At 46.4% G+C, this 24,476-nt stretch overlaps 7 protein-coding genes across 7 annotated transcripts, besides 2 other annotated features; 5 read left to right on the forward strand and 2 right to left on the reverse strand.

Moving 5' to 3' along the window:
* Positions 1-291: 291 nt before the first annotated feature.
* Positions 292-2,043, reverse strand: TSTA_094680 (cAMP-specific phosphodiesterase, putative; the record flags this gene model as incomplete). Its single annotated transcript, XM_002479140.1, has 3 exons — positions 292-1,195; positions 1,263-1,945; positions 2,011-2,043. The coding sequence occupies 3 exons, from the start codon at positions 2,041-2,043 to the stop codon at positions 292-294; spliced, it is 1,620 nt and encodes a 539-aa protein (XP_002479185.1).
* A 1,525-nt stretch (positions 2,044-3,568) lies between these two features.
* On the reverse strand, positions 3,569-5,146 carry TSTA_094690 (endosomal SPRY domain protein, putative; the record flags this gene model as incomplete). The annotated part of the gene is made up of 3 exons (XM_002479141.1): positions 3,569-4,311; positions 4,368-4,673; positions 4,732-5,146. 3 exons carry the CDS (start codon positions 5,144-5,146, stop codon positions 3,569-3,571), a joined length of 1,464 nt encoding a protein of 487 aa, XP_002479186.1.
* Positions 5,147-9,691: 4,545 nt separating this feature from the next.
* TSTA_094700 (peptidase D, putative) lies at positions 9,692-11,322 on the forward strand (the record flags this gene model as incomplete). The annotated part of the gene is made up of 3 exons (XM_002479142.1): positions 9,692-9,803; positions 9,860-10,136; positions 10,200-11,322. 3 exons carry the CDS (start codon positions 9,692-9,694, stop codon positions 11,320-11,322), a joined length of 1,512 nt encoding a protein of 503 aa, XP_002479187.1.
* An 829-nt stretch (positions 11,323-12,151) lies between these two features.
* Positions 12,152-12,183: a microsatellite.
* Positions 12,184-12,194: 11 nt separating this feature from the next.
* TSTA_094710 (uncharacterized protein) lies at positions 12,195-12,869 on the forward strand (the record flags this gene model as incomplete). The annotated part of the gene is made up of 2 exons (XM_002479143.1): positions 12,195-12,504; positions 12,568-12,869. 2 exons carry the CDS (start codon positions 12,195-12,197, stop codon positions 12,867-12,869), a joined length of 612 nt encoding a protein of 203 aa, XP_002479188.1.
* A 699-nt stretch (positions 12,870-13,568) lies between these two features.
* Positions 13,569-15,970, forward strand: TSTA_094720 (protein translocation complex component (Npl1), putative; the record flags this gene model as incomplete). The annotated part of the gene is made up of 6 exons (XM_002479144.1): positions 13,569-13,601; positions 13,657-13,741; positions 13,800-14,026; positions 14,089-14,746; positions 14,805-15,746; positions 15,801-15,970. 6 exons carry the CDS (start codon positions 13,569-13,571, stop codon positions 15,968-15,970), a joined length of 2,115 nt encoding a protein of 704 aa, XP_002479189.1.
* A 1,386-nt stretch (positions 15,971-17,356) lies between these two features.
* On the forward strand, positions 17,357-19,179 carry TSTA_094730 (sugar 1,4-lactone oxidase, putative; the record flags this gene model as incomplete). The annotated part of the gene is made up of 2 exons (XM_002479145.1): positions 17,357-19,061; positions 19,109-19,179. 2 exons carry the CDS (start codon positions 17,357-17,359, stop codon positions 19,177-19,179), a joined length of 1,776 nt encoding a protein of 591 aa, XP_002479190.1.
* A 337-nt stretch (positions 19,180-19,516) lies between these two features.
* Positions 19,517-19,542: a microsatellite.
* A 3,178-nt stretch (positions 19,543-22,720) lies between these two features.
* On the forward strand, positions 22,721-23,992 carry TSTA_094740 (C6 transcription factor, putative; the record flags this gene model as incomplete). Its single annotated transcript, XM_002479146.1, has 3 exons — positions 22,721-22,903; positions 22,964-23,061; positions 23,128-23,992. The coding sequence occupies 3 exons, from the start codon at positions 22,721-22,723 to the stop codon at positions 23,990-23,992; spliced, it is 1,146 nt and encodes a 381-aa protein (XP_002479191.1).
* Between the last annotated feature and the right edge of the window lie 484 nt (positions 23,993-24,476).

Consider the following 24,476-nt stretch of genomic DNA (forward strand, 5'->3'; position numbering starts at 1 on the left):
TCTTCCAAGCTTGGCTTCTTGTTTGCAGGCTCAGTAATAATCATCACGTATAAGGTTGTGGCATTTGGGAATATATTGAATGATTTGATTATGCCAGTACATACAACTAAACAATTTATACCAAACAACCATAGTATAACACCGAACACAACCCTGGAAACGAATCAAACACCTTCCTCTATAAAACATGGACGTTGCCGCCAGATATCTCAACAACTCCATCCCAAGTGAAACATATACGTAAACGATAAAACCAACCTCTATAAAGGATACAGTAGGAAAAAGAGAAGCTCAAATAAAAATACCCTCCCCTTGAAATGGTACATGAAACTCACAACCCAGCCCAGCCTCGTCACTCTGGTCACGCAATTCTTCTAGTATGCGTTCCTTCGGATGTGGGCCATCCGTCAGGGTATCTTTGACATGGATAATGAAAACTTTGAAGCCTGCCAACGGCTGCGGGGATGCGTTTTCGGAGTCTGTCCATTGCGCGTCAGGATAGGTGAAGCCCGCTTCTCCGCTCTTTTCACCTCCTTGTTCGCTGGCAAAGTGAACGCTTTCGTTCGTCTGTCGTGGTTGGTGGTCTATTACAGCGACATCGCCGTTGTCATCAAATTTTCCTCCATCTGGTGTTTGCGTGGATGTACTTGCTCGAGCGCCAGACATTGGTGATTTCTCGCTCATATCTCTATTGTCTCTCGGTCTTGTTGTAATCTGGCGTGTTGAATGGGGACTTACGGGTTGATCGCGCGCATAATCGAGTGTATCGGAATCCTTCCTCTTTCTCTTACTCGAGCGACCTCTTCGCTTTTGACCTTTCTGTTGCTGATGGTCCGGTTTCAATTCATCTACTTTGCTTGCAAGCACTTTCAGTTCTGCGATTAGATGTCGCGGACACAAGTGGCCATAAAGAGTCTCATCGTCAATTGCATCGTTATAAGAACATTCGATGAAAATGGCTCGTAGTGAACCATTAACTATTTTTGGCGCCGCGATTTCCCATACGCGCTTGTTGCGAGGTTCGAGAGATACCGAATCTGGCTCAATGTCGCCAAAGATAATGATTTCTTTGCCGGTGTCCTCGTCGCGAATAAAGTATGCCGAGCTTTCTACAGTTCCCCAGATGGTGGAATCTTTAGAAGGGGTGGCTCCTAAGCTTGATCCAATGTGTGGTGAACGTGCTGGGGAAAACATGCTGACCATTCAAAGCCAATGTTAGCATAATGATAAAACAAACCCGACTGAGAAAAGTTTCCACTTACGCTCCATCGGATTGATCCATTGATAAGGTTCGAGCGTTCACCATTTGATCGGCAGAAAATACTGCACTGCCTATCCGATGATGTCGTCCGGTCTCTGGATCAAATCGCTGCTTGCACCGACCGTGGCTTACACTAAGACATTTGGTGACAAGACCCTCGCATGCTCGCACATATCCCCGGCTCTCTCCTCGTCCAAAACGTGGATTCCCGCCTTCAACAAGTCTCTGATAGGTAATCAAGCCAGCACCCCCATCTTCATCAGACAAGTTTGGCCAGATGATATCATTGAACATGTGATTTTTCATTGCGGAAATGGCAGATGGAAGACCTGCGACTGTCTTTGGGCCGTTACTCGCCTCGACAATGGGTGTGTTGATGGCCAGCCCAGAAAGGTGGTCTAGATGCGGATGTGTAATGAGCACCGACGCAATCACCTCCCGAAAGATGTAAGCAGCATTGGCTTGAGGTGTCCTGTGAGGAGCATGCAGCCCTTTAAAGGGCCCATCCTTCACGACTGCTCTACTTTGGTCATCAGTCGTAAGAGTTTGATCTAGAATCCGGACAATACCCGCAAGAAGAGTACCAGCATCTACTGCAACAACGGAGCTCTTAGACCAATTTGTTGAAGTAGATCTTACCAAAAGTCCTGTAACAGCATCTTCTTTTGGACCACCAGTTGGACCCTACGCGATGAATTAGTTTCGTTTTTGTTTTACTATCGGAAAATTGAAGTAACAGCAAGACCTACCAGAACGATCACCTGAAAAGCCGGATTGTCCATCTCGTCAATTCTGTATCACAAAACCGAAATTCCCCGCTTCGTTATACTCAGGAATTGTGACAATTGTATAGAAAACCCGGGGAAAGGATGTCGCTAAATCCTTCCCGTCCGGGATGACCACCAAATTTTTAGCTGCTTTGAGGCTTGAATGCTGATTGGGGTCTTGAATATTTTTTTTTCTAGAACTGGAGGCAATGTTGCAAAAGGATTGAATGGGCGGGGCCAGAAAAGGGAAATCCAACAATCACCCTGCCCTAGGCAAACTACAGGTATGCATATGGGTTGCTGATTTCCATGCATGCATATGCCAGATGAGACGCTGGTAGTAACAGGATCAGTGATGTTGAACCGGGTACATTTGACCTCTAAGTAACTAGGGTCGAAAGGACGCTGGATGTCTGTGTGGTGGGAGATCGTAGACCGGCTCGTCGCACTTGTCCTGCTCAAGTTCGGAGATTCGCAAGTAGCCACCAGAAAGAGGAAAAGAAGCAGAAGGAAAATCTCTCAAGACCCAAGGAGGTCGCACTAAAGAGTGAATGCCCTTAATGGTTTGCTGTCCCCTGCAGTGACATCGTCCATCCAATCCGATGTATAAGCACGAAGGAGGCTTGACGCTAACAAAGGTCAAGCGAACGCAGCGAAAAAGTAAATAACCTCCGAAAGAGCACAATTGACTAGCGAATTCTTGCGAAAAAAACGCTCGAATCCCAAATGGACGGGTCAAGAAGCAATAATCACATCAGAAGCCAAGAAGAAATTGTCGAGAGAAAGAAAAGAAAGGAAGAAAGGAAGTGGCGAAGTAGAAGGTGAGAGTGATTTGCCAACTCTAAATCTGTGCTCTGCAGGGTAATTTTTCTGGAACAATGAAAGAACTTTCCTCTTTCCGCCAGCTATTCTCCGCCGCAAACAAATAAACAGAATCCTCGAAGTTATATCGGAAGTACGAACTACGTAGTTACGTACTACCATACATCTTCCCCAGACTCAGACTGGAGAATGAAAATTACGTAGTGAACGGCCAATCAGACGGCGGGATGTAGCGTTTGCTGCCTGAGGCTATCCATAGATGGTTTAGTGCGTGCATCATAGATAAGATCTTAGATATTCAGACTGATTCAGTTCAATATGTAACACTATATACGTATATGCCTCTGTTACAGTCTGTGCGCTGAACGAATGCTATCATATTCTTGACCAGCTGCCAAGTAGAAATATAAAAAGATGGGGAATCGTCTAGATAGGACAAAAAAGAAAAACACGTGGAGGAAAATTCCACATGAACCAGACCAAATGTATCCATAATTCATCCTTGCCAACCCAAGCCAAAGCCTAGAAACACAAAGCCAATACACCAAATAGAAACAGGACGCCATCCATGACCGCTAATTTCAGGAATCACAACAATGCCCCGAGGGTATGAGAGAAAGAGGAGACTTAAACCAGTCGCGAGAATGTAAGACACATTGACAGAAAAGTAGGAGACACTGGGATATATATAGATGTGGGGAGAAGTCCATCCCGGCCATCATGGTTCATCGTGATGACTGTGATGCTGTTGGTTCCCTTCATCAGCCGCCACGGCAGTATACCCAGGTGGATGACTAGCATCTCCCCCCTCATGATCCGAGCGAAAGCTATTTCGACTAGACTCTGGACTTGAATATTCCGGGGGCGGACTAGCCGCCGTGATGTATAAGCCATCCTCTGCAGTGTTCACAGTATTACGGCTAGAGCCTTCTCCAAAGTCCTCATGCGAAGGTATATGTGCTAGCTGGGCCAGAGATATGTCGGTTGGTGACCGGATCGGTCCGGGACTAGTCGGCACAGTGGATCGCGAACCTCGATATCCAGCTTCAAGATAACTGGGGGCAACAGGGGCTGTGGTCTCACGACCGGATTCGAGCAGAATGCTTCCTTGTTCACTTCCATACGGAGGCGGTGGTGCAAGGCTACCAGTCATGGGAGCCAAACCCCACTTCTTGACGTTGGCTTCAATAAAAACGAATCCCATCTGCCCGAAATTCACATGGATTGTACACGGTCCATTGGCACCCACTGTTGGGAAAAAATTTGGCGATTTGAGACCATGGACTACATCCTCCAGTTTTTTACCGTTGCGAGTGAAGAAAATTGTGCCGGATCGAGGCCGATAACCCACTCCAATGACATCGCCCTGATTATATTCTGGACCATAGCTTGGAGATTTGAAGGGTTGGTTGTACCTTCGCTCGCCGGTTGACTGATATGCCACTGAAGTTTTGTGGAATCCTAACATCGCAGGTGTTAACCAACGATCTCAAAAGACCTGTAAGAAATGTACATACCTGGCAATCTAAACAATGGATAAGGTTTTGTAGTCATTCCAATACTGATCAGAGTCGACTCCGGTTTATCGTAGATCTTCGCCTCCCAGTAATAAACTTCGTTCTGTTTAGGCACTGGTAGGTTGGTCTGAACGCTGCATTCGGAATCAAAGAATTCGATTTCAGTTCGAGCCTCCACAAAACAGTTGGCTATTTCTAACTCGGGCTCAAATTGCCACGCCGACACTCCCTTTTCTTGTATAGCGAGGAATTGCGATAACGATATATCAGTCTGCATGGTTTCGGGCGGGTTTGCTTGAATGAAAGCTATTGAGAATCAACTGTTAGCTGAGTCTTCCTCAACCGCGATGATGGTGAAACAAACCTTTAGCTCGAAGGTATTCCGTTCGAGAGAGATCGTCCATCGTCTCCAAGGCTTCCGCCTCCTCGCGGGCGAATGCTTCTTCATCGTCAAATTCTCCAGGTCTTCCTATCCTATCAAGCAAGATTCGACCACGTCGAGTATATTTGAAAAACAAAATAATCGTAAGCACAACGATTGCAACCCCAGCAGAGCCCAAAGCCGAGAGAATGCCTATCAGTATACCTTTCCCCGTCGACCCGGAGACGGCGGCAATCTCAGCCATGATATCTGAATTCGATGATACGCCCGTATACATTGGCTGCTGGGTGGACTCTGCTATTTTGAATTCTGTCTGAGAATGTATACGAAGCGATGTCGTGAAGCCAGTCGGTGACGCCATGGCCGGCGTCAACAGGACCGGATCGGGCGGGGGCATTACTGGTGCATTTAAGAGCGGATGGTCGGTCGGGCGAGTGGGACGCGATTTATATTCCGAGTTTGCTTTGGTATTCACACAACCGAAGGGAGATGATAACGAGAGAGGCGCTGCAGTCGTGGATGATTGAATATGGAAATAAGAGGAAGAGAGAAGGCACAAGGCAGAAGGCAAATGGCTGACTTGACAGAATGACTTAGTTTGGTATTCGTCTCAGAGTGGCCTCTCACTGGCCAATCACGGGCCGTATAGATGCCCAGCCTTTCCCTTTCTGGCCGAGTCGTCGCCGCTTTCGTACGATATCACGTGAAGACGTCTGATCTGTTCGTGAATTTTTTTCTGTCTCTTGCCTTGCTTACTTGCCAATCAAGGACTTCATGTCTGGACATCTGAATACGGTCTTTGTGATTGGGGTTGTAATTATGTGATCCCTTTCCACTCCTTTCCATCTCCCTTTACTGCTTTCTGTGGTACGTATCCTTTTATCCTGGCAGCCATGTTATGAAGGTAAAGGAGGGGCTCTATTATGCTAGGAAAGAATGCGCATTACTATGGACTTATAGACATCCATACAGGGCATACGTAGAGACATAGGAAAGTGGTATATGCAATGTGCGTACCCAGCAATCAGGGGGAATCAAAATGGCAGATATTCAAAGCATTTCATGCGCAGGCGGCCAGTCTATCGGCGTCTTTGGCAGTTCTACAGGTTCCCGCTGCCTAGAAACAGTGCTGTACGCCTGTTGATTTGGTATATGTTCGGTCTGAGGGGCGGTGGCATATGCCGATGTCTGAGCGTTTCTCTTCCTTTGGTTCCACCACCAAAGACCTAGTCCGATCGCAGCAACTATAACAACACCACCTACTATAGGGACGGCAATCCAAGCTCTGCTGCTACTGCCATTCGACGACGAAGAGGGCGAAACATCCAACGCATCAGAGGAGGTGGAATTAACGATGGGAGCGTAGTTCATATTTGATGTGTCTAGTACCAAATTCACGGAATTAAGCAATTGGCAGTTTGCGTATCCGTGTCTCATGCTGGGATCGAAAACGACTGCCTCGCAGGAGGGAGATCCGCCATAAGAAGCACAACTATTTACACAAGCCGTGATATTCGGCTGGTACGAGAATGCCAGATTAGTGGCTCTGGTTACATGTTACCCGCAGGAGATCGTGAACGCGGTATCTTTTCCGTTCGCGTTGCTGGTATAATTCTTCTATGTAGGACAATCCGTAGGCAGGAGTTAGGAGATTTATGACAGCCGTGTGGAGAGTATGGCCTTGGGTGTTCATATCAAATTCGACGAGGGGTTGACTTGCGTTTTTCAAGTAACAGTTCTGGTATCCATGAATTATACCGGGATTCCACGAAGCAGATTGACACAACGGATGTGCTGCAGCGCAGTTATTCATGCATTCTTCCAAACCGTCGACGTGGATGGGACAATATTTCGAAGACCAGGGACAGTAGTAACCCATCGAGGGTGCCATTGAGCATTTGATTATGAAATCCACACCAGCTGACGAGGTTTGTACTGAATTATTTGCATAGGGACAAGACGTATCTGCAAGAAACAGCTGGTTCTGACTTGCGAGGGCAACCGCGCGGTCTTGATCGGGGCGAAGATTGTACTCGGCCGATGCGGTTTGGTTGGTTAATTCCCAACATGAGCTGTTGGACGATTGTTAGACGGTACCGTAACATAAATAAGTTTCTTCGGAGCAGCTATTTATGCATTGCGTTAGATTCGCTTTTGTTGTTGGTGCGCTGGTACTGTATGCTAATGTTGCGATGTTTTGACCGCAATACGTGGTGAAGTTGAGTCCGTCTGGAGCTGTATAGCTGCCATTGTTCTGGCAGCCCAGTGGTCTCGGTTGCTGATTCGCGACGCGCAGTCTTTGTTAGACTTCTTATTCAGAGGTTAAAAGAAAGGCTTACACATGACCGGAGGACAACTGAAATATCGAAGTGGCAGACAATGTCAAGGGATGCGGATGAAGCGCGAATTGGGTTGTCAAGCTACTCTTCATAATAATTATTCTTGGCCATCTGTCATGTGCAGATCGGCCACTAAATCTACCTGCGTATTACAGCGTGTTTCAACTTTGCACACTTCTTAGGGCTTCGTGGTAATCTTACGATGCGATACGAGATACGAAGTTGTACTTTTGGCGTTACAAAAATAGAGTAAATCTGACCAATGCTCTTTGTTGTTTGGCCCACAAAGATGTACTATAGTATACTTGTTGGGAAATCATTGCCTTTAATTGGGCCAGTTTGTAATACATCTGCCCCACTTTATCAGTCAGTAAGGTTTGATACTGGGTACCCCAAGTGGGGCGTGATTGTTTTGATGTTCCGGGTCCTCTCCAATCACAATTGAGTACAACGCACTCCGTATAGCATCTATATTTTCCTATATAACAAGAATAAGACACAGCTATGATTATCCAATGGTAGCATAAATGAAAGTGAAGAGACGTATAGTCCTAGTTTTATACGAAGAAGTACGTCGAGGGAATGACTAACTTGTCTCGACAAGGAGGGTGATTGATTTGAAACTGCTTTATCGCACGACGGATCCCCTAGGGAATTTGGCAGCCCTAGTTCCTACTTATAGTCATCTAGATTACTCACTACACTCCTAGGCTTATGGGAGCTTACAGTTCATTGGTCAGTTTTGAAAATGTAGTGATGGGTGCTATTATGTAGAATAATTGAAGCAATTCTAATTGACTTTGATCAGCTACTACTCTTTATCCGATGTAGTGGAATCACTTACTAGACATTCCCATTCCCACATAAAACCTAGAGAACCTTATCAAGAAGTGGAAGTCATGTTTCATGCCGCATAATAGACTACCCATAACATTTCCAGGATATGGACTTTTTGAAAAAGAATGGTATTCAAATTCTTGCAAACCTTGCGGTATCCGAGCTGCAGAGATCTGCTAGTAAATGGGACTTGCCGCACCTGCACGCTTTCAGACTGCTCACACTCCGAGACAAACATTTTCCGGATATTATTAAGAGCGAACATGAAAACTGCCCACTCTGCCATCCTGGCAGGCCGTGTTTACAGAATATCGATAGTGAGTGGGTGGAAGATCTAGCCCGACTTCAAGAAATGCACCGACTCGGAGCTTCTCAAGCAACCTGGTGGATTTTTCTGGGTAACACTTGCACGAGCAGCCCGTACAGACATTGAGCAAGAAAGAGAAGAGCGACCAGAGCGTAAGAGGCGCGAACTGGAGCGATATGGCTACCTTAATACCACATAAGCCATTGTAAGCCCTTCCCTTACCCCTACCCCGACCCCGTCACCTCAACAATCTGAGTCCGAGTATGAACCTGACCCTAATGATATCGACGAAGATAAGCATGACGCACGGCGAAGTAAGCCAGAGGATGTGACACTGCATCTTGTGCAATGCTTTATTCAGTATACCCTGCATCTCTGCCATTTGCAGGACACGGTCGACGGTACTGAGGTGCGCCGCCCGAGTCGAGCGCAGAATATGCATAGTCAAGGTGGCGAACCAGTACGAGTTCAGTGCTGAAGATGATGGTGGACTTTGTGAGATGGTGCGCGAAAATCTTGGCTGGGAGTTGGAACATCCTACTCTAGCCAATTCCCGAGGCAAAGGAGGCTTTCAAACATCTGCAATTTGGTGAGACTGGAAAGCCCAATCCAGTCTTATCAAATGAGACCCTGGCTCAGTACCTCGGTGGAGCTTTGGCCACATGGAAATCAAATCAACAAGCACACTCCTGACTGAGTAGATCTTCTGTTCCTCCCAGTCTTCGTGTGTCACATTCTTTTGATTCACGGGGCTGACAAGGGCTATCCTCAAGTGTCTTTGTCATCGCCGCTGCGAATACTTTTTTACGACTGATCCACTTCAAATTCGAGCCTGGATATGAGAAGTACCTGAACGCGGAACAGGAGCTTAGCCAGAGGGATTTGGTGGAGATAAAACTTTGGACACAATCGCACACACGCACGGGACGAATTGGTTCAACCTTCAGAATTCCACGGAGCGGAAATCTGCCCTATGCAATATATTAGCGCTTTAACGGTGGTATTCGAAGCAGATTGTCGAGGACAGTGTCGAGGACAGAGTGGAAGACAGTGAGGAGGACGATTAAAAGTTCTGTGGAACAACCAGAAAGCCTCTCAGGATCCAATTCGAAATATTCGGAAATAGGGTTGATTTGGAAAAGAAGGGCACTCGAATATATTGATCTGTTTTAAGGATGAATAATTATGATACTCTTCAGTTCCATATAATTTATAAAAGCAATCCAAATTAAGATCAGTACAAATAACAATATGGGATTCGGGAAGGCCTTCCTTTCGTTAGGAGGGCCCTCTACTATCCTATCTACGTCTCTTGCGTGGGACAAACAGTGGAGCCCGCCTCCGCACTCATTCCGCCCAACATCTGGCGACTCTTCCACAACCAAACCGTTGAAGTTTATCGATAGCTTGGACTATATAACTATATACATATGCTCAAGGCTATACAATATCGCTCGAAATGAGTCCCTCTCCAGCACTGCACGCTGCTGCCTTCCAGGGCATTGGTGCACCCGACATTCAACGTTTCCACATCAACCTATCCGTTGGATCCAACGTCAACAGATACCCAGGTGAGTGAAGCGACTCTTCAACTCAACCCTGTTAGTAACTAATCTTGACCGGACAGCGAAACAGCATGCTCGCAAAGTTGCTTCTAAGCTCGGTATTAGCCGAGGCCTTATCTACCTAGTTGGAAAACCCACTGTATTCCTCGATGACTCAGATCAAACCATACCATTCCGGCAGCGACGATACTTTTACTACTTGAGCGGTGCGAACGAACCAGATTGTCATCTTACCTACGATATCGCCAAAGATCACCTTACCTTATACGTGCCCGATTTTGATTTGCGACAGACAGTGTGGATGGGTCCTACTATCTCCATTGGGGAAGCTCTGGATAGGTGAGGCTATGACGAAGATGGTGTCGGGGAGAGCTGGTATTGACCTATGCGCGAGAACAAAAGATACGACATCGATAATGCCCGGTACGCAGGGTCCCTGCAAACCGATATCAGTGGCTGGCTCCGTCTGCGCGGCGATGACTCCCAAATCATTCTTCTTCACCCCGACCATCGACCGCCCATTGAGTACGAACAAGATCTATTCGAGACAAAAAATTTGGTCCCGGCCATGAATGCGGCTCGCGGAGTCAAGGACTCTTACGAAATCGAAATGATCCGAAAAGCAAATATCGTTTCCGGATTGGCGCATACGGCTGTGTTGGAGAAAATCGGACAGATGACGAATGAATCCGATATCGCCGGCCTGTTTTTGGAGACCTGTATGACTCACGGGGCTCCAGACCAAGCTTACGGCATCATAGCCGCTTCGGGCGAGAATGGAGCGACGCTACATTACATGAAGAATAATGAGGATTTTGGTAATCGGCTCTCAGTTTGTCTGGATGCTGGTGCCGAGTATGAATGTTATGCATCAGATGTCACGCGCACATTCCCGATTAGTCGGACGGGTGAATGGCCTACTCCAGAAGTACGAGATATCTATCTTGCGGTCGAAAGGATGCAGGAAGAATGTATACGCTTGATCAAGCCTGGAGTCCGCTTCCGTGATGTGCATCTGCACGCCAGCCGCGTCGCCGTCGAAGAGTTGCTGAAGCTCGGCGTCTTTCAGAAGGACAATTCTGTCGATGCAATCATGGCTTCTGGAGCAGTCTCTGTTTTCTTCCCACATGGTCTAGGTCACCATGTCGGATTAGAGGTCCACGATGTTGCTGAACAGTCCGTGATGGCAGCCACCGATGATTCGTCACCGAGGACGCGGGTTCGAGGATTCCTAATGCAGCCCGCCAGTGCTATGTCAGCAGCACTTCTAGAAGAAAGCATGATCGTGACTGTCGAGCCAGGAATCTATTTCAACCGCTTAGCGCTAAAGAATGCGCGAACATTACCCATTGCCCGATTTATCGACTTTGATGTAGTGGAGAGGTACTACCCTATTGGTGGTGTCCGTATCGAAGACGATATACTTGTCACGGCTACGGGGTACGAGAACCTTACCACGGCTCCTAAAGGTGAGGAAGCATTGGATATAATCCGAAGGAGCTCTGTGAAGAGCTCTAGAGCATGATCTATTCCCCACCATTTTCCCCCGATTTGTTCATAAATGGACATAGTTAAGTGTAGTTACTATGTAGCTACCATGTAGCGACCATGTAGTTAGAATTAGATAATCCTATAACCACAACATCTAACCTAACCTAAGCATAACATACCTATGACATGACCGAGTGGTGTGATCTTAGCAAAAATAACCCGGGATGTCGGCATCAGATGATGTCGGGGCAGATCCGGGCAGCCTCCCGAGTCGCGGCCAGACCCTCGAAAATTTTCATCCCTGAACCACGTCATTTCTGAAGTAATGAGAGGAGTGACTCCTGTTTCAATGATAACGAAAATTTTCTTCAGTGTACGGAGTAAGAGTCACAGAAACGGAATCGGCCTTGCGATCGCGTGATTTCCGGATGATCTACGTTTCAGTCCCTGAGCTGTTCTCCTGGTATGGCATAACGTTGGGTTAGCACCGTTAGGAGGAGAAAAATTGCTCATCAATCACCCAATATAGCGTGAGTCAGGGTAGAGTCAGAGTGGGGCGGAGCCATTTCGTGCTTCCGCCTGGCAATGAGTCACTGTCTGCCCTATGCATGACTCGGCCTGTATATAAGGCTCTGCTTCTCCCAACCCCGTATATATCAAGAGCCTTTTGATGCTCCAGGTCTTCCTCCTTTCATCATCATGATTGGGGGTTGATCATCGCCTACTCTCCTTTCAGTCATGCTCCTCTCTCCTTCTCATATCTGGGCTTTTCTATAACTATACCTTACGGACGGAGTTGGGGAAAATCCAAAAGTGATTTTACGCTCGAAAAGTGGTTTTACGCTCGGAACGAATCCCTCTTCAAAAGAAAAAAAAGAATAAAAATAAAAATAAAGACATCTCAATATGGGTCAACGACATAACAGACGCCGTACTCGTCCACGGTCTCGCAACCGGGCCGCAAGCCTCGATTCTCTACGGAGTTCTTCAAGTTCAATCGATTACCGTCAAGAGCCGGCAGCTAGCTCTCCCGTCCACAAGTTTTCTGAACCTGTTGTTCTTGTACCACTCGCACACACCCGGCACAACTGGCTAGAAGAATGGCAGAGTTCCGAATTTAACGAGTCGTTTGACGCGGAACAGCAGCAATGCCGATATTTTGGTGGTGAACCCGGAGATGACGAAAATTTGTGTTATTATATGCTCGACTATTTCGGTCGACTCGATTATATCGATACCTGATATGTTTTGAATATGGGATTACGGAAGGGATAAAAAGAAATTATTCAACATCGGAGAATGAAAAAGGACAAGACAATAACGACTACCGACAGACGAGAACCCTCAATTGTTTCCGCCTCTTCAGGCCTCTTACTCTTGAGCTGTCTCTCGATCCGGCTGGTCAACGAGTCCACAATCGTCACGAATCAATCATTCAGTGACGTGATCCCGTACAGGAACAGTGCCAACCCGAAACATCTCGTCACCTCCGTTCGCACTATCAGAGCCGTTCGACTTGTAGCAATGAAGCGTGTTGTTTTGCTGAAAGGCAGAACCTATACGTGGATTGGTCTTTTGTAAGGCATATCTGCGAACTGTCGCAATGACGAGATGGTGGCAACCAATGTTCTTGAAGCGAAAGAGGCGAAAGAAGCGAAAGAAGCGAAAGAAACGAAATCACTCGATAACTTGTTCTGATTGTGTCCCGTCTCCGTGGGCGGTGCTCGTATGGACGATACTTGAGCTCCTCGCGAAGTCGGTTGACTGCTGGATAGTCATCGGGGGAATCATTTCGCGATGCTTCTCAGGTTAGATCAGGGCTCGGTCTTTCATCTTCAAAATAAATATTTGTGAAAGCCTGGAAAGGCTTATCATGCGCATGTACATAGTATAAACTATTCAGATGAATGAAAAGAAATCATCAAGAAGGAAGTAGAAGTCGCCAGTCCAAACTTTGTAGTGGCTCAAATAGTCGAACTAGACCGTTTAAGGAATAGCGCATTAACTAAGCAAGGACCGCCACAGCTATGCTAAGACAGAAAAAGTAGGCGGTCTGCGGAATGCGAACAATCAATCGTGTCCTTTAGCAGCAACTGCGACGGAGGGAAGGATACAGATCAACTTCACCAACTTTTACACTCCTTCTGCGTTGTATCGACCTCGCTTCGTCTGCTTCGCGGTTTGATGGAAAGTACACAGTGATCCCGCAATTCTGGCAGTCTTCAACTCGTAGAACCGGGTGCTTACCGCAACGGTCATTCTCGCATTGTTTGTATCAAGATGTCCTCCACGGATTACAATTACGATGAACAGGTACGAACGTTCTCTGTCTAGGAACATGGCATATCCAGCTAACTCAGATGTGCAGGGCCAATTCTTTCCATATTTTATTCTCACCCTAACTGGCCTCATCACTCTCCCCCTCACATACAGTCTTCTCAGTCCTCCGAAAAGTGAATATCCTCGCCTCCGATATGCATGTATGAAAATAACTGACACGACCTCTTACAGAACCCGAAAATACTGCTCCCCGAATAAATACGACCTTTAAGCCCAAAAATGACGACCTCATCCAGGCCCAGAAACGGAAGCGCTTGCGCAAGGAGAGACGAGTCAAACGTTTTATCGCTGTGCTAGTCGGCTGGGCTATCATCGGCTGGATGATTTATCTCATTATAGTCACAGCCCGTACATTGCCCAAGATATACGATCCTTATGAGATTCTCGGCGTGTCTAGGGTAAGTTTCCCGGCGCATCATTGTACTTTCTATAATTGACCTTTTTTTTTGGCTGGATATAGAGCGCCGACGAGAAGGCCATTTCTCGTCACTATAAGAGAATGTCTCTCATCTATCATCCCGATAAAATTCGACCGGACCCGGCAAAGAATGAGACGATTGATGACCTCAATGAACGTTTCGTGGAATTGACCAAGGCCTATAAAGCGTTGACAGACGAGGAAGTCCGAAACAATTACCTACAATATGGGCATCCTGATGGCAAACAAAGCTACAGCATTGGAATTGCCTTACCGAAGCTGATCATTACCGAAGGTATGGGGAAATACGTTCTCTTAGTCTACGGAGGTCTTTTGGGTGTTCTTCTACCGTATATTGTTGGGAAATGGTGGTACGGGTCTCAGCGTTATACCCGGGAAAAGGTTCTCATTGCAAGCGCTGGCAACATGTTCAGAGAATACAAGGAAGATATGATCGGTGGTCGCGTCATCAGCGCTCTTTCAACTGGAGAGGAGTACAAGGAACTGCTGAAGGGCTCGAGGTCGGAAGAAGGTCTGGCCAAAGTTGAAAAGAAAGTGATGGCCATTGATGAGAAAATACTACCCTCAAAAGACCGCGAAGTGATTCGAAAGTTGGATGACACCACAAGAAGGAAGGCGCTATCATTACTATGGGCATATCTCAATCGGATTGACCTCGAAGACACTACACTGGAACAAGGTTTGATTTTTCACTTATTGATTAGTGTTAGACGTCATGCTGATTTGATGATCTGCAGAAAAATACGAAGCAGGAGCTATCGGGCTCGCTTTAAACGAATCTTTTACCGCAATTGCACTTGCCTTTGGCAATCTTCTACCTGTCATTGGCGCATATCGTTCATCTCAAAATATCATTCAAGCTATAGCTCCCGGTTCGTCGCCGCTTCTTCAGCTTCCGCACTTCACTCAAGATGTTGCCAAGTCAGTTGAAGGTAGTGATGTGAAAACCCACCTGAGTGTACAAAAGTACATGGAAATACCAGAAGAGAAAAGGCGAGATTTGACTGTGGGCCCGGCTTTGTTATCAGAGGAACAATACAAGGTCGCTATCAATGTCGCCAAGCAACTCCCGCAGTTTGTTATTGCCAAAGCTTTCTTCAAGGTTGTTGGCGAGCGTTTCATTACACCAAGCAGTCTTGTGCAACTTGTGATCAAAGGGCGCATTATCCCACCGGGCTACACGACATCCGCCCCCGAGGTTAATGAATTGGACCTGGAGGATATTGATCCCGAGGAAGGCGATCTTGACGCTCTCCACAACCGTAACTTGGGAAAGACCAGGAAGGTCAAAAGAGCAGACGGTTCGATAGTGGAAGAAAAGCAAGAAATCGTTCAGCCTCAGCTAACCTATGCCCCATTTCTACCTCGCGACCATTCTCCCAGGTGGCATGCATTCCTTGCGGACCCCAAGCAAGGAAAGATTGCTGTGCCTCCATTCACTTTCAAGACTTTCGACAAGCCTATTTTCGATGACAATGGGAAACCCACGTTCAACGTGCAGACTCTCAAAATGCAATTCCAAGCTCCTCCACAAGTCGGCGATTTCACATTTGCACTACACTTGGTCTCGGACAGTTATATGGGTTTCGATATTAAGAAGGAGATCACTCTTCACATTGACGACCCAGCCAAGGCTGTTGCTGTAGAGGAAGAGGATGACATCAGTGAACCAGATGAAGGTAACGTAGCCCACTTTCATTCCCATATGGTGTGCATCACTAACTTGAAACCAGACTCTATCGCGGGCCAAATGCAGGCCTTGAAGACTGGAGTTCCTCCTCAACCTAAGAAGAGGACAAAAAGACCTTCAGACGAAGATTCAGATGAGGAAGAGAGTGATACGGAGGGGGATGTCGAAGATACGAGCGAAACAGATACCGAGACCGATACTGATGGCGAATAGATACCTTTGTTTTTTGACTTGATTTCTTCTTTATGTAGTAAAGAATTGCATACCAATCGTCCACTTCCCTTTTTCCAATTGATCGTTCAAGGGCTCTGGTGTTCATCGGGATAGGCGATCAGAACATGTGTACTTTAAGCAGGTTTATGCAGCATTGATCAGACTATGATGTTTAAAAACCTGTAACTCTCGAGACAATTGTGCCAAGCCTTTCCTCTGAAATAGATACATCATCTGCCGCCAATTTTACAGCGAGTCCCTGTTTTTTGTATGGATCCGAAGGCATCTTGGTTGTGATTTTGAAGCTCAATTTGGGTCAATTTGTATGCAAAAATCGATTTCGTTGAGCCAGAGCCGGCCCATACTGGGAACGGTGTGAGTAAGGGTGCTGCGACAGGTACCCCAGAAGAATAGTGGAGCAGTCGTAAATAACCCTAATAACCCTAATAACCCTAGTGATGATATCCGAGTATTGGGGGTTCATGATGATGGAAATCATGGAGCCCGATACAACGTGTGTCATTGTTTTGATGAGACCAGAAAGGAAATACGAAACTTCCAGTCTCTTAACTCAAAAGAACGAACATTTATGTGTGAGTTGAATCCAGAAATTACTGGTCAGTGCCGACATTGAAAGAATATTTTCATGGCATACGGGGTCAGCCAGGCTTCATGTTGGCTATTGCTAAAAAAAAGAAAGACTTGAAGGGCATCAAGAGTCCAAGACTGGCTACGTCGAAACGTTGTCAACGTACTATGTAGGTTGGAGCGAAGTCATGATTCATATTGGTGTTGTTGATTGCTGAGCAAGGAGCATCTAAGATAAACACGTGACCTGGTTTCCTCGCCAATCCAACAACTTCATTTGACGCTTGAGTAATGATTATTAACAGCGTCGCATTGAAACAAAGCACCGGAATCGGGGTTTGTTCGCCGTCGCCGTCCCTTGACCATCAAAAATTACACCTTAACACAGCTGTGTTATGGCAGGCCTGTCAAATCATCGCAGAGAACGATTCCGTGTCTTCTCGCAGTCTGGTTACTCTGGTCCCACTGATTCCAAATGATGCCATATTGATCGAGTGATGAACGATGAATAATCCTTTCCTTCACCTCCGACGGTCACTAATCGGGTTGTGTCCGGTGTGGCCTGTTCAATAGATAAGAGCTCCTCTAAACTTTATCGCAGTTTATCTTTTTTATTGTTCCCCTCAGTGTCGCCAAATTTATTCCCATGTTCATATCCCCCTTTTTACACTGAGAGATCTTGTGTCGCGAACGTTGATATCTGATCTGACATTCATCATGCAGTGACAGCACACTTTCCTTTTTTTTCTCTCTTCCTTGATTTCTCTGCTCAAATAAGAACTTGCCCGCAGTCCCGTGATGTCGAACGACCCCGCCGTTGCTCGAGAGCTCTCCCGGCTTGACCCGGCCGTCCCCTTTCGTGCAACTTCCCAGCATCTACACTTTACATGGGCAAAGACCTTTTACTCGCGACCGGAGCTCTATATCCAGCCGCAGAGCATCGAGGAAATCCAAAAGGCTGTGACGGTCGCGCGCCGCTGTCGACGGAGATTGGTAACTGTCGGCAGTGGCCATTCGCCATCCGATTTGACCTGTACCTCCGCTTGGCTGATCAACCTTGACAATTTCAATCGCGTTTTGGACGTTTCGCAGGAAACCGGTCTGGTAACAGTGCAAGCAGGAATTAGACTCCGAGATCTTAGTCGCGAATTGCAGAAGCACGGACTGTCTTTGCCCAATCTCGGCAGTATCGACAGTCAGTCGATCGCGGGCGTGATCGCAACCGGTACCCATGGCAGTTCTTCTCGTCATGGTCTACTTTCCGAATGTATTCGAGGTCTTTCAGTGACTCTTGCCAATGGACAAACAGTGAGATGCAGTGCGACGAACAATCCGGAGCTGTTTCGCGCTGCGCTGGTATCACTGGGCGCGCTTGGCATTGTGACTGAAGTGACTCTGCAGACCGTGCCTGCCTTCCGCATTAATTGGGAGCAGTCACTTCATCCCCTGTCGGAGCTTCTCGATCGATGGGAGGGCGACCTCTGGACATCACACGAGTTTGTGCGCGCGTGGTGGCTTCCTTATATGGACCGTGCTATCATCTGGCACGCAAGCAAGACAGATTTGCCAGTACAACCGCCGCCAAAGTCCTGGTATGGTGGATGGTTAGGCTTCCATGTTTATCACAACTTACTCGCCTTGTCCAATTGGTTCCCCCGTTTCCTTCCATGGGTGGAATGGTTTGTGTTCGGGATGCAATATGGATTCAAGCCTGGTGCTGTGGTGACAAAGGCCGTGGAGCCAGCCCGAGAAGGTTTGCTTATGGATTGTCTTTACTCGCAATTCGTGAATGAGTGGGCAATACCTTTGGAGAAAGGTCCCGAAGCGATTACGCGTCTATCAGCATGGATTCACGGTGATGAGAAAACTGCGCGTATCCCATTCAGTCCCAAGGGTGTCTGGGTGCACTGTCCTGTAGAAGTCCGTGTATCCGACACTACACTGTCCTCGACACCACGCCCTTATCTCGACCCAACCTCTCGCGAGGGACCTACGCTATACTTGAATGCGACTCTTTATCGCCCCTATTTGCGGGATCCCCCATGCAGAGAACGCTATTATGAAGCATTCGAATGGCTCATGCGCGACTTGGGCGGTCGTCCACATTGGGCAAAGAACTTTACCACACTCGCCTCAGCTCAAGACTTGCGTGACATGTATGGAGACGACATGGATCAATGGCTCAAAGTGCGACGAGAAGTCGATCCAGATGGCTTGTTTGTTGGGGAATGGCATCGGCGAAACTTGTTGTTGACATCTGGCGACGAGACCGAGTCAGCGGAACTAGGTGACAGCCACCTGTCTCTAGGAGAACGACAGGAAACTGTACGCAAATTCGGTCGTCGTGGAGCGGGAGATGGTTTAGAGTGGATTGGGGATCGTCGTTGGGAGCGAGCATCCCCCGTGTCCTTGCACAAGGGGACTATTATCACCGACTCGCCAAGTCCGCCTATGACTTCCACGAGCGAAGAGAGTTTTGATCTTTTGGCTCCTGGCGAAGCTAGTATTCTCATTACTGACAAGCACTAGTCTTGTGCTATACTTACATAGGCTTCTTCTACTACAAAGATGGGTTAGGCGTTATCTACGCGGATTCTATTTCTACTTGTGCCCTTCACTAGTACGTATCATAGAAAAGGCTGGCGACAAAAATCTTAGTTCTTCCAATGAACATATTCCACCAAAATACAAGGATATCAATTTATCGTATCTTATTTAGGTACGTAGTTCTCATATATCTCAAAATTGAGTCTGGATGCAGTGGATGGGGATACCTACCTTGCTACTTTCTTTTCTTTTTTTCTTGTAGCCTATAACCAGGCCCCTTTTTTAGCTCTTTCAAGTTTCTTATCCCCCGAAAGAGCGGAGGCCAACGACAAGTACAACGCACTGTTAACTTCGAGTTAGCCTTCTCCTACCTAGCGAATCTCGACTATCCTTTCCACTTGACAGTGCAACTTTTTTTTTTTTTTTTTTTTGTTTTTCGACCGTAATGGGAATCATCACACCGACTCAAAAGTATCATTATCTAATCACATGCATCAAATACATAGCACATAAACTTAGCGCTGCATCAATAATACAAAAAGGAAATACATTCAGACCTTAAAAATCCTCAAATGGGCGGTAAGAAACTGTCAGTTCAGTTGACTATATCCGGTGTCATCGAGATCGATCTGCATGAAATCAAAAGGAGAGTTGTTGGAGAGGCATAATCCAGTTTCCCTCAGAAGCTGTCATTTCCAGTGTATTTTCCTGCTCTAAGTATTCATTCTGTTTGGCAGCTGCACGTCTATACTTTACTTATTGTATGCATGAGCACCTCATATGAAGAGTACGTCGGATCTGCGGATGTATGCATTTCTCGAGGGTGTCAACAGAGACTCGATACGATACTATTCTCTAGTACCTAACAAACAAGCCTTGTCCTTGACTTTACAAAGTTCGACCTTACGTCTGCCCACGGCTTATAGAAGATTTGATTACTATGCGTAGTATCACTTTTCTTTTCTTTTTTCTTTCCTCCTATTTGAATTGATACCCTTTTGAGAAGGGGAGCAAAATCTCGAGACAGTATCTTCAGGACTCGGAAAAAGTTGATGTGGCTCAATAACGTCCATTCTGGAAATTATATCCCATGCCGAATTGGGAACTAAATCTACGTAGGTAACCCTCTGAGTCCAATCTATAGAATGAAAGTATTTATTCCGCTGCCAATCTAAATAGGTAGATGATACGACTTGGGGTAGTACTTTGACATTGAATCGCAATGCCCTGCGTTAGGGTAGACAAGTATGTATGCATTGGGACTACGATTGCCTTCGACTCATGTATACCAAAATAAAGGAATTCGTTGGAAATAACCAAGATACGTACTCGAGACAAAAACAAACTAGGGTTTTCTTCAGGATCAGCGGTACGGGCCGAGATCCATTCTATCGTGGGTCCTTTGAAGTCTACTTTTGAACTTAGAAAAGAGAACTTCTGACATCTGTACGAAGTACATGCGGAATTGCATTTCCTCGACGAATCAATGATTAAAACGATGACCCAAGATATCCTGTCCTTTCTATTAGTCGTTCAAGCTGTCACTTCTGATCATTGCAGGCACTTAGGTACGGAGTACATGCCCCGAATATAGTAACCGGGACTCTTCCCATTGGATGCATTGACCAATGTCACATTTACGAAGTATCCATTCGAATCATTGGTTACTCGACACATCTACGCTAAAACGGCTAGACCTCGAGCCACTCTAAGCCTCAAATATATAGCTAAGAGACTGGGCGAACCGTTTGTAATTGCTTATAACTTCCGAGCTTCTCTCTTTGGGTGAGTTGACCTACGCATACCCTCCATTGGTATTTTTGATTAGAGATACCGTCTGAATATGGAAGTACGTCCTTTGAAAACTTGTTTCTTTTCTTTTTCTGTTACTTTATCAGTGCTTAGGTAACTATGTGCCTTTTCAATCAAAAGCCCGCTGATGGTCACCACTCCACGGACGTTAACCCAATGTCCATACGCAGGTGTCTGACAGGATGAGCATACCAAGCAAGATACTGGCGGACTCATTAATTATTTAGGTTCCGTCGAGATCGATAACCTAATCAACTCCATGGCATACATGCAGGTGACAAATTGACTTCTCACCTTGTCAATTTCTGATTACGTACATACACAGATTACCTATAGTTATGTATGACACAAGCATATTGCTAATCCAGGATAAAAACAATATGTCATAGTCTCTTGATAGAAACGAGCAATCAATATCAAAGAGATACTAAATTCGGCAAAAAGTATGCAATTCGACCACCCCTTTTGAAGAACTCTGATACACGGCCGCATTTGATAAGCTTGGACAGCAATACGAGCTTTATATTAAGGGTTTACATAGATTACAGCTACTGCAAGCGCTCGCTGATTAGCTGGAAATTTTATACATATATCTCCACCTGGGTATTTATATGATTTGATTGCACGCTCAAAAACATCGGATACCTATGTCATTGCCAGCACTACCTCCACTACGCCGGTAATTGGGTATCTCTGGATACCGATGTACTTCACTTAGTCTCAAGGCCTAGAGACAATCGAACAAGCCAAGTCATGGAGGAAAGCGCGGCAATCGACAACATTTTCGACCTGACAGTCATGGAAGGGTCGAATCCAGTAGGCAAACAAAAAGTCCTAAATAAAAAATGTGAGGCGCCTTGGGTATACACACTTCCAACCAATGTATTAGTTCAGTCTCTTTCTCTAGGGTTAGGCAGTGCGTATCATGATATGAAGCGGCCAACGAAGACCTACATGAAGTCAATATACCAAACGAATGAATGCGTGAGGGTCACGATGACAGGCTTTATGGTTCATTTGACTGTACTGGGTTCGATTGAGAGGCATTTTTTTGATGGCCAATAGTAGCTCTCAGCGTACATCGAAGAGATAATCCTCAATACCGCGCTCCGTGGATTCGGGGAAATGTGCTTCATCGACCAAAGCGAAAGAGTTGGAATCTGGGGCTGGGAGAGCGGTATAAATCGATAAAGGGTGCAAATTGTAGATAATCTTGTCATCGTGACCTCCTATCCCACTAACAGACACACTAAGCCCACACTATTTTGGTGATAAATGCATGTCATAAACCAAGTAGTACCGATACTAGTTAGTAGAGAACTTCTGCATGAATGCCGCGCCACCTTCGGACATGGGCCAGTCAGATCTGGAAGCAAGAGACCTGGTGCAAAGAGTTGCAGGGATTGTTTTGACGTGACAAAGTAAAGTACCCAGAAACACTTGCAGAAAAAAGTGTGTAGCCGATAGACCAACTACTCCACGTCACCGAAACCATAATGCGGCATTTTACAATTGGTTACTATCATTACCAAGTCGATACCGATAGTTATAAGGGTGGTCCTCTGCAAAGATATGTAGCGTTTCGCATCTCGAATGTAGATTGATTTAAGGCCGACAATTCGACCTTTCCCATTCCCCGAGTCCTTGCCATTTTCTTTTTGTTAAGACCAGGATATTGTTTGTCCTTTAGCAGTTCACCGCGTCCAGTTCGCCGAACTTTGTCTCTGTTTGCATATTCCCTGGTCATTCTATTTTTCTTTTGGTTGTTTCACAAGATTCAGTTGAGATTTGAGATACTTGCAGATGTCTCGGCAACAGAAGATTCTTTTCCCAAAAATCAACTCTAGCATTCCCGGCTATCGGTATCCAGAATCGATCAATACTTTCAATCGGCGAGGCGACGAGAAACCAACTCATCGTGTGTTTCGTACCAAGAGGAAACATGTACAGAGGGCCTGTGAGAGATGTCGAGTCAAAAAGGCCAAGGTACGTATTCCCATTCATGAGAGTTGGGACACCACCATTCAACTTTCCCTCTTATCACAGTGCGATGGCAACCAGCCGTGTAGTAGGTGCGTGACTTACAACCAGGCGTGCATTTTCCGCGACCGAAAGGCGACCCAAGAGAAAGTCTATTCTCGAGGGTAAGATTTTCCAAGTCAATAAAACAGACGAATCTGCGAGGTGGAATTGACAAGCTGAGTTGGCAGATTCGTGGAGATGCTCATTTCCCAGCATGCAGTGCATATTCAAGCACTGCGCGACTTATACAAGCGTTGCGTGAGACGTGAAGGGTTTCCAGGCTCGCCCCTACAGGAATCGATCCAGGGGTACCCAGGCACGCATGCAATCCTGGACCGTCTAGGACTCATCAAGCATGCAGAAGAAGCCATCGAAGACCCACAGAAAGTTCTCGCAGATATAGTCGAGTATATAAAACGTCTAGACCCAGCTTCTGACTGCTGCCTGGACTCTGTGGAATCAACAACGGATACAAGTGAGACCACTGTTTCGGAAGAGCTGTCACCAGAACCAAATACACCCAGGGAGTCTCCTGACCTATCTGTTCCGTCCAACGCTAGCACCTGGAAGACTGCAACGTCAGAAGAAGCCCGTTTATGCCACGCGTATGGCGATTATAAACCGATGCACTCACAATATGCCGCCGACATTCCCCTAGCAGGGAGCACAGACGATGCCTGCGCTATCAGAACCGATGATTTCACGGAAGTGTCTTGGAACTACTACCCATCCCAAGTGCGATACACACCCGCCGGTACAGATACTGCCTCGTACACCAGAACAGAATCATTTGAATCGTCGTGGCCAGAGATAGCAGACCATCCCTCTGCAACTTTCATGCCAATGACATCGCGAGCAACCGCTTCAGAACCGTTGATTTATACGACTGAACAGTCAGATTTTTCTCATGGGTATGCTTATACGCAAGGGCATGAGCATTTGACTGGTCCCATTCAACGTGAGCATCAGCATCAGCATCAGCATCAGCGACAGCTTCGGCATTCGGTAGACTATGGTCTTATGAACACTGCAGAGCATTATGTTTACCTCTAGCAATTACTCATAATGGAGGTATGCTCACGAGATGACTGTCGCACGAATCTGGAACATTGCTTCAATTCAATCAACATTTTTGCATTCAGGCAGGCGCGCGTGGAAATATTCGTAGCTTGAGGGGAGTATCGGAACTGATGGCCGAGGCACGAAATGAAATACTGCTGAGTCTTTCTGAAATAGTGACAATAAATTATCGGCCATAGCAACAGTCCAACAATTGAACACAATTGACGTTGAAGGTTTTCTTGAGCACCCGTGGTTCCAGTAGGTGTAGTTGACAAGAAGGAAAGAGGACGAGGGTGACTTGACGGTACAAATGCTGGACCCACACAGGGCAGCCATGCCTTAGACTGTAGACAACATTGGAAGTCTATGAAATCCTGAAAATATTAGGCAATACACGTCTCTTCTTAGCTCTCACATTTGTACAATTACATACAGAGAAAGAACATAATTACACCAACAACAGAGACTAAGTAAC

This window comes from Talaromyces stipitatus, genomic scaffold (assembly GCF_000003125.1).
Source record: "Talaromyces stipitatus ATCC 10500 scf_1105507295527 genomic scaffold, whole genome shotgun sequence".
NCBI classification, from domain to species: domain Eukaryota; kingdom Fungi; phylum Ascomycota; class Eurotiomycetes; order Eurotiales; family Trichocomaceae; genus Talaromyces; species Talaromyces stipitatus.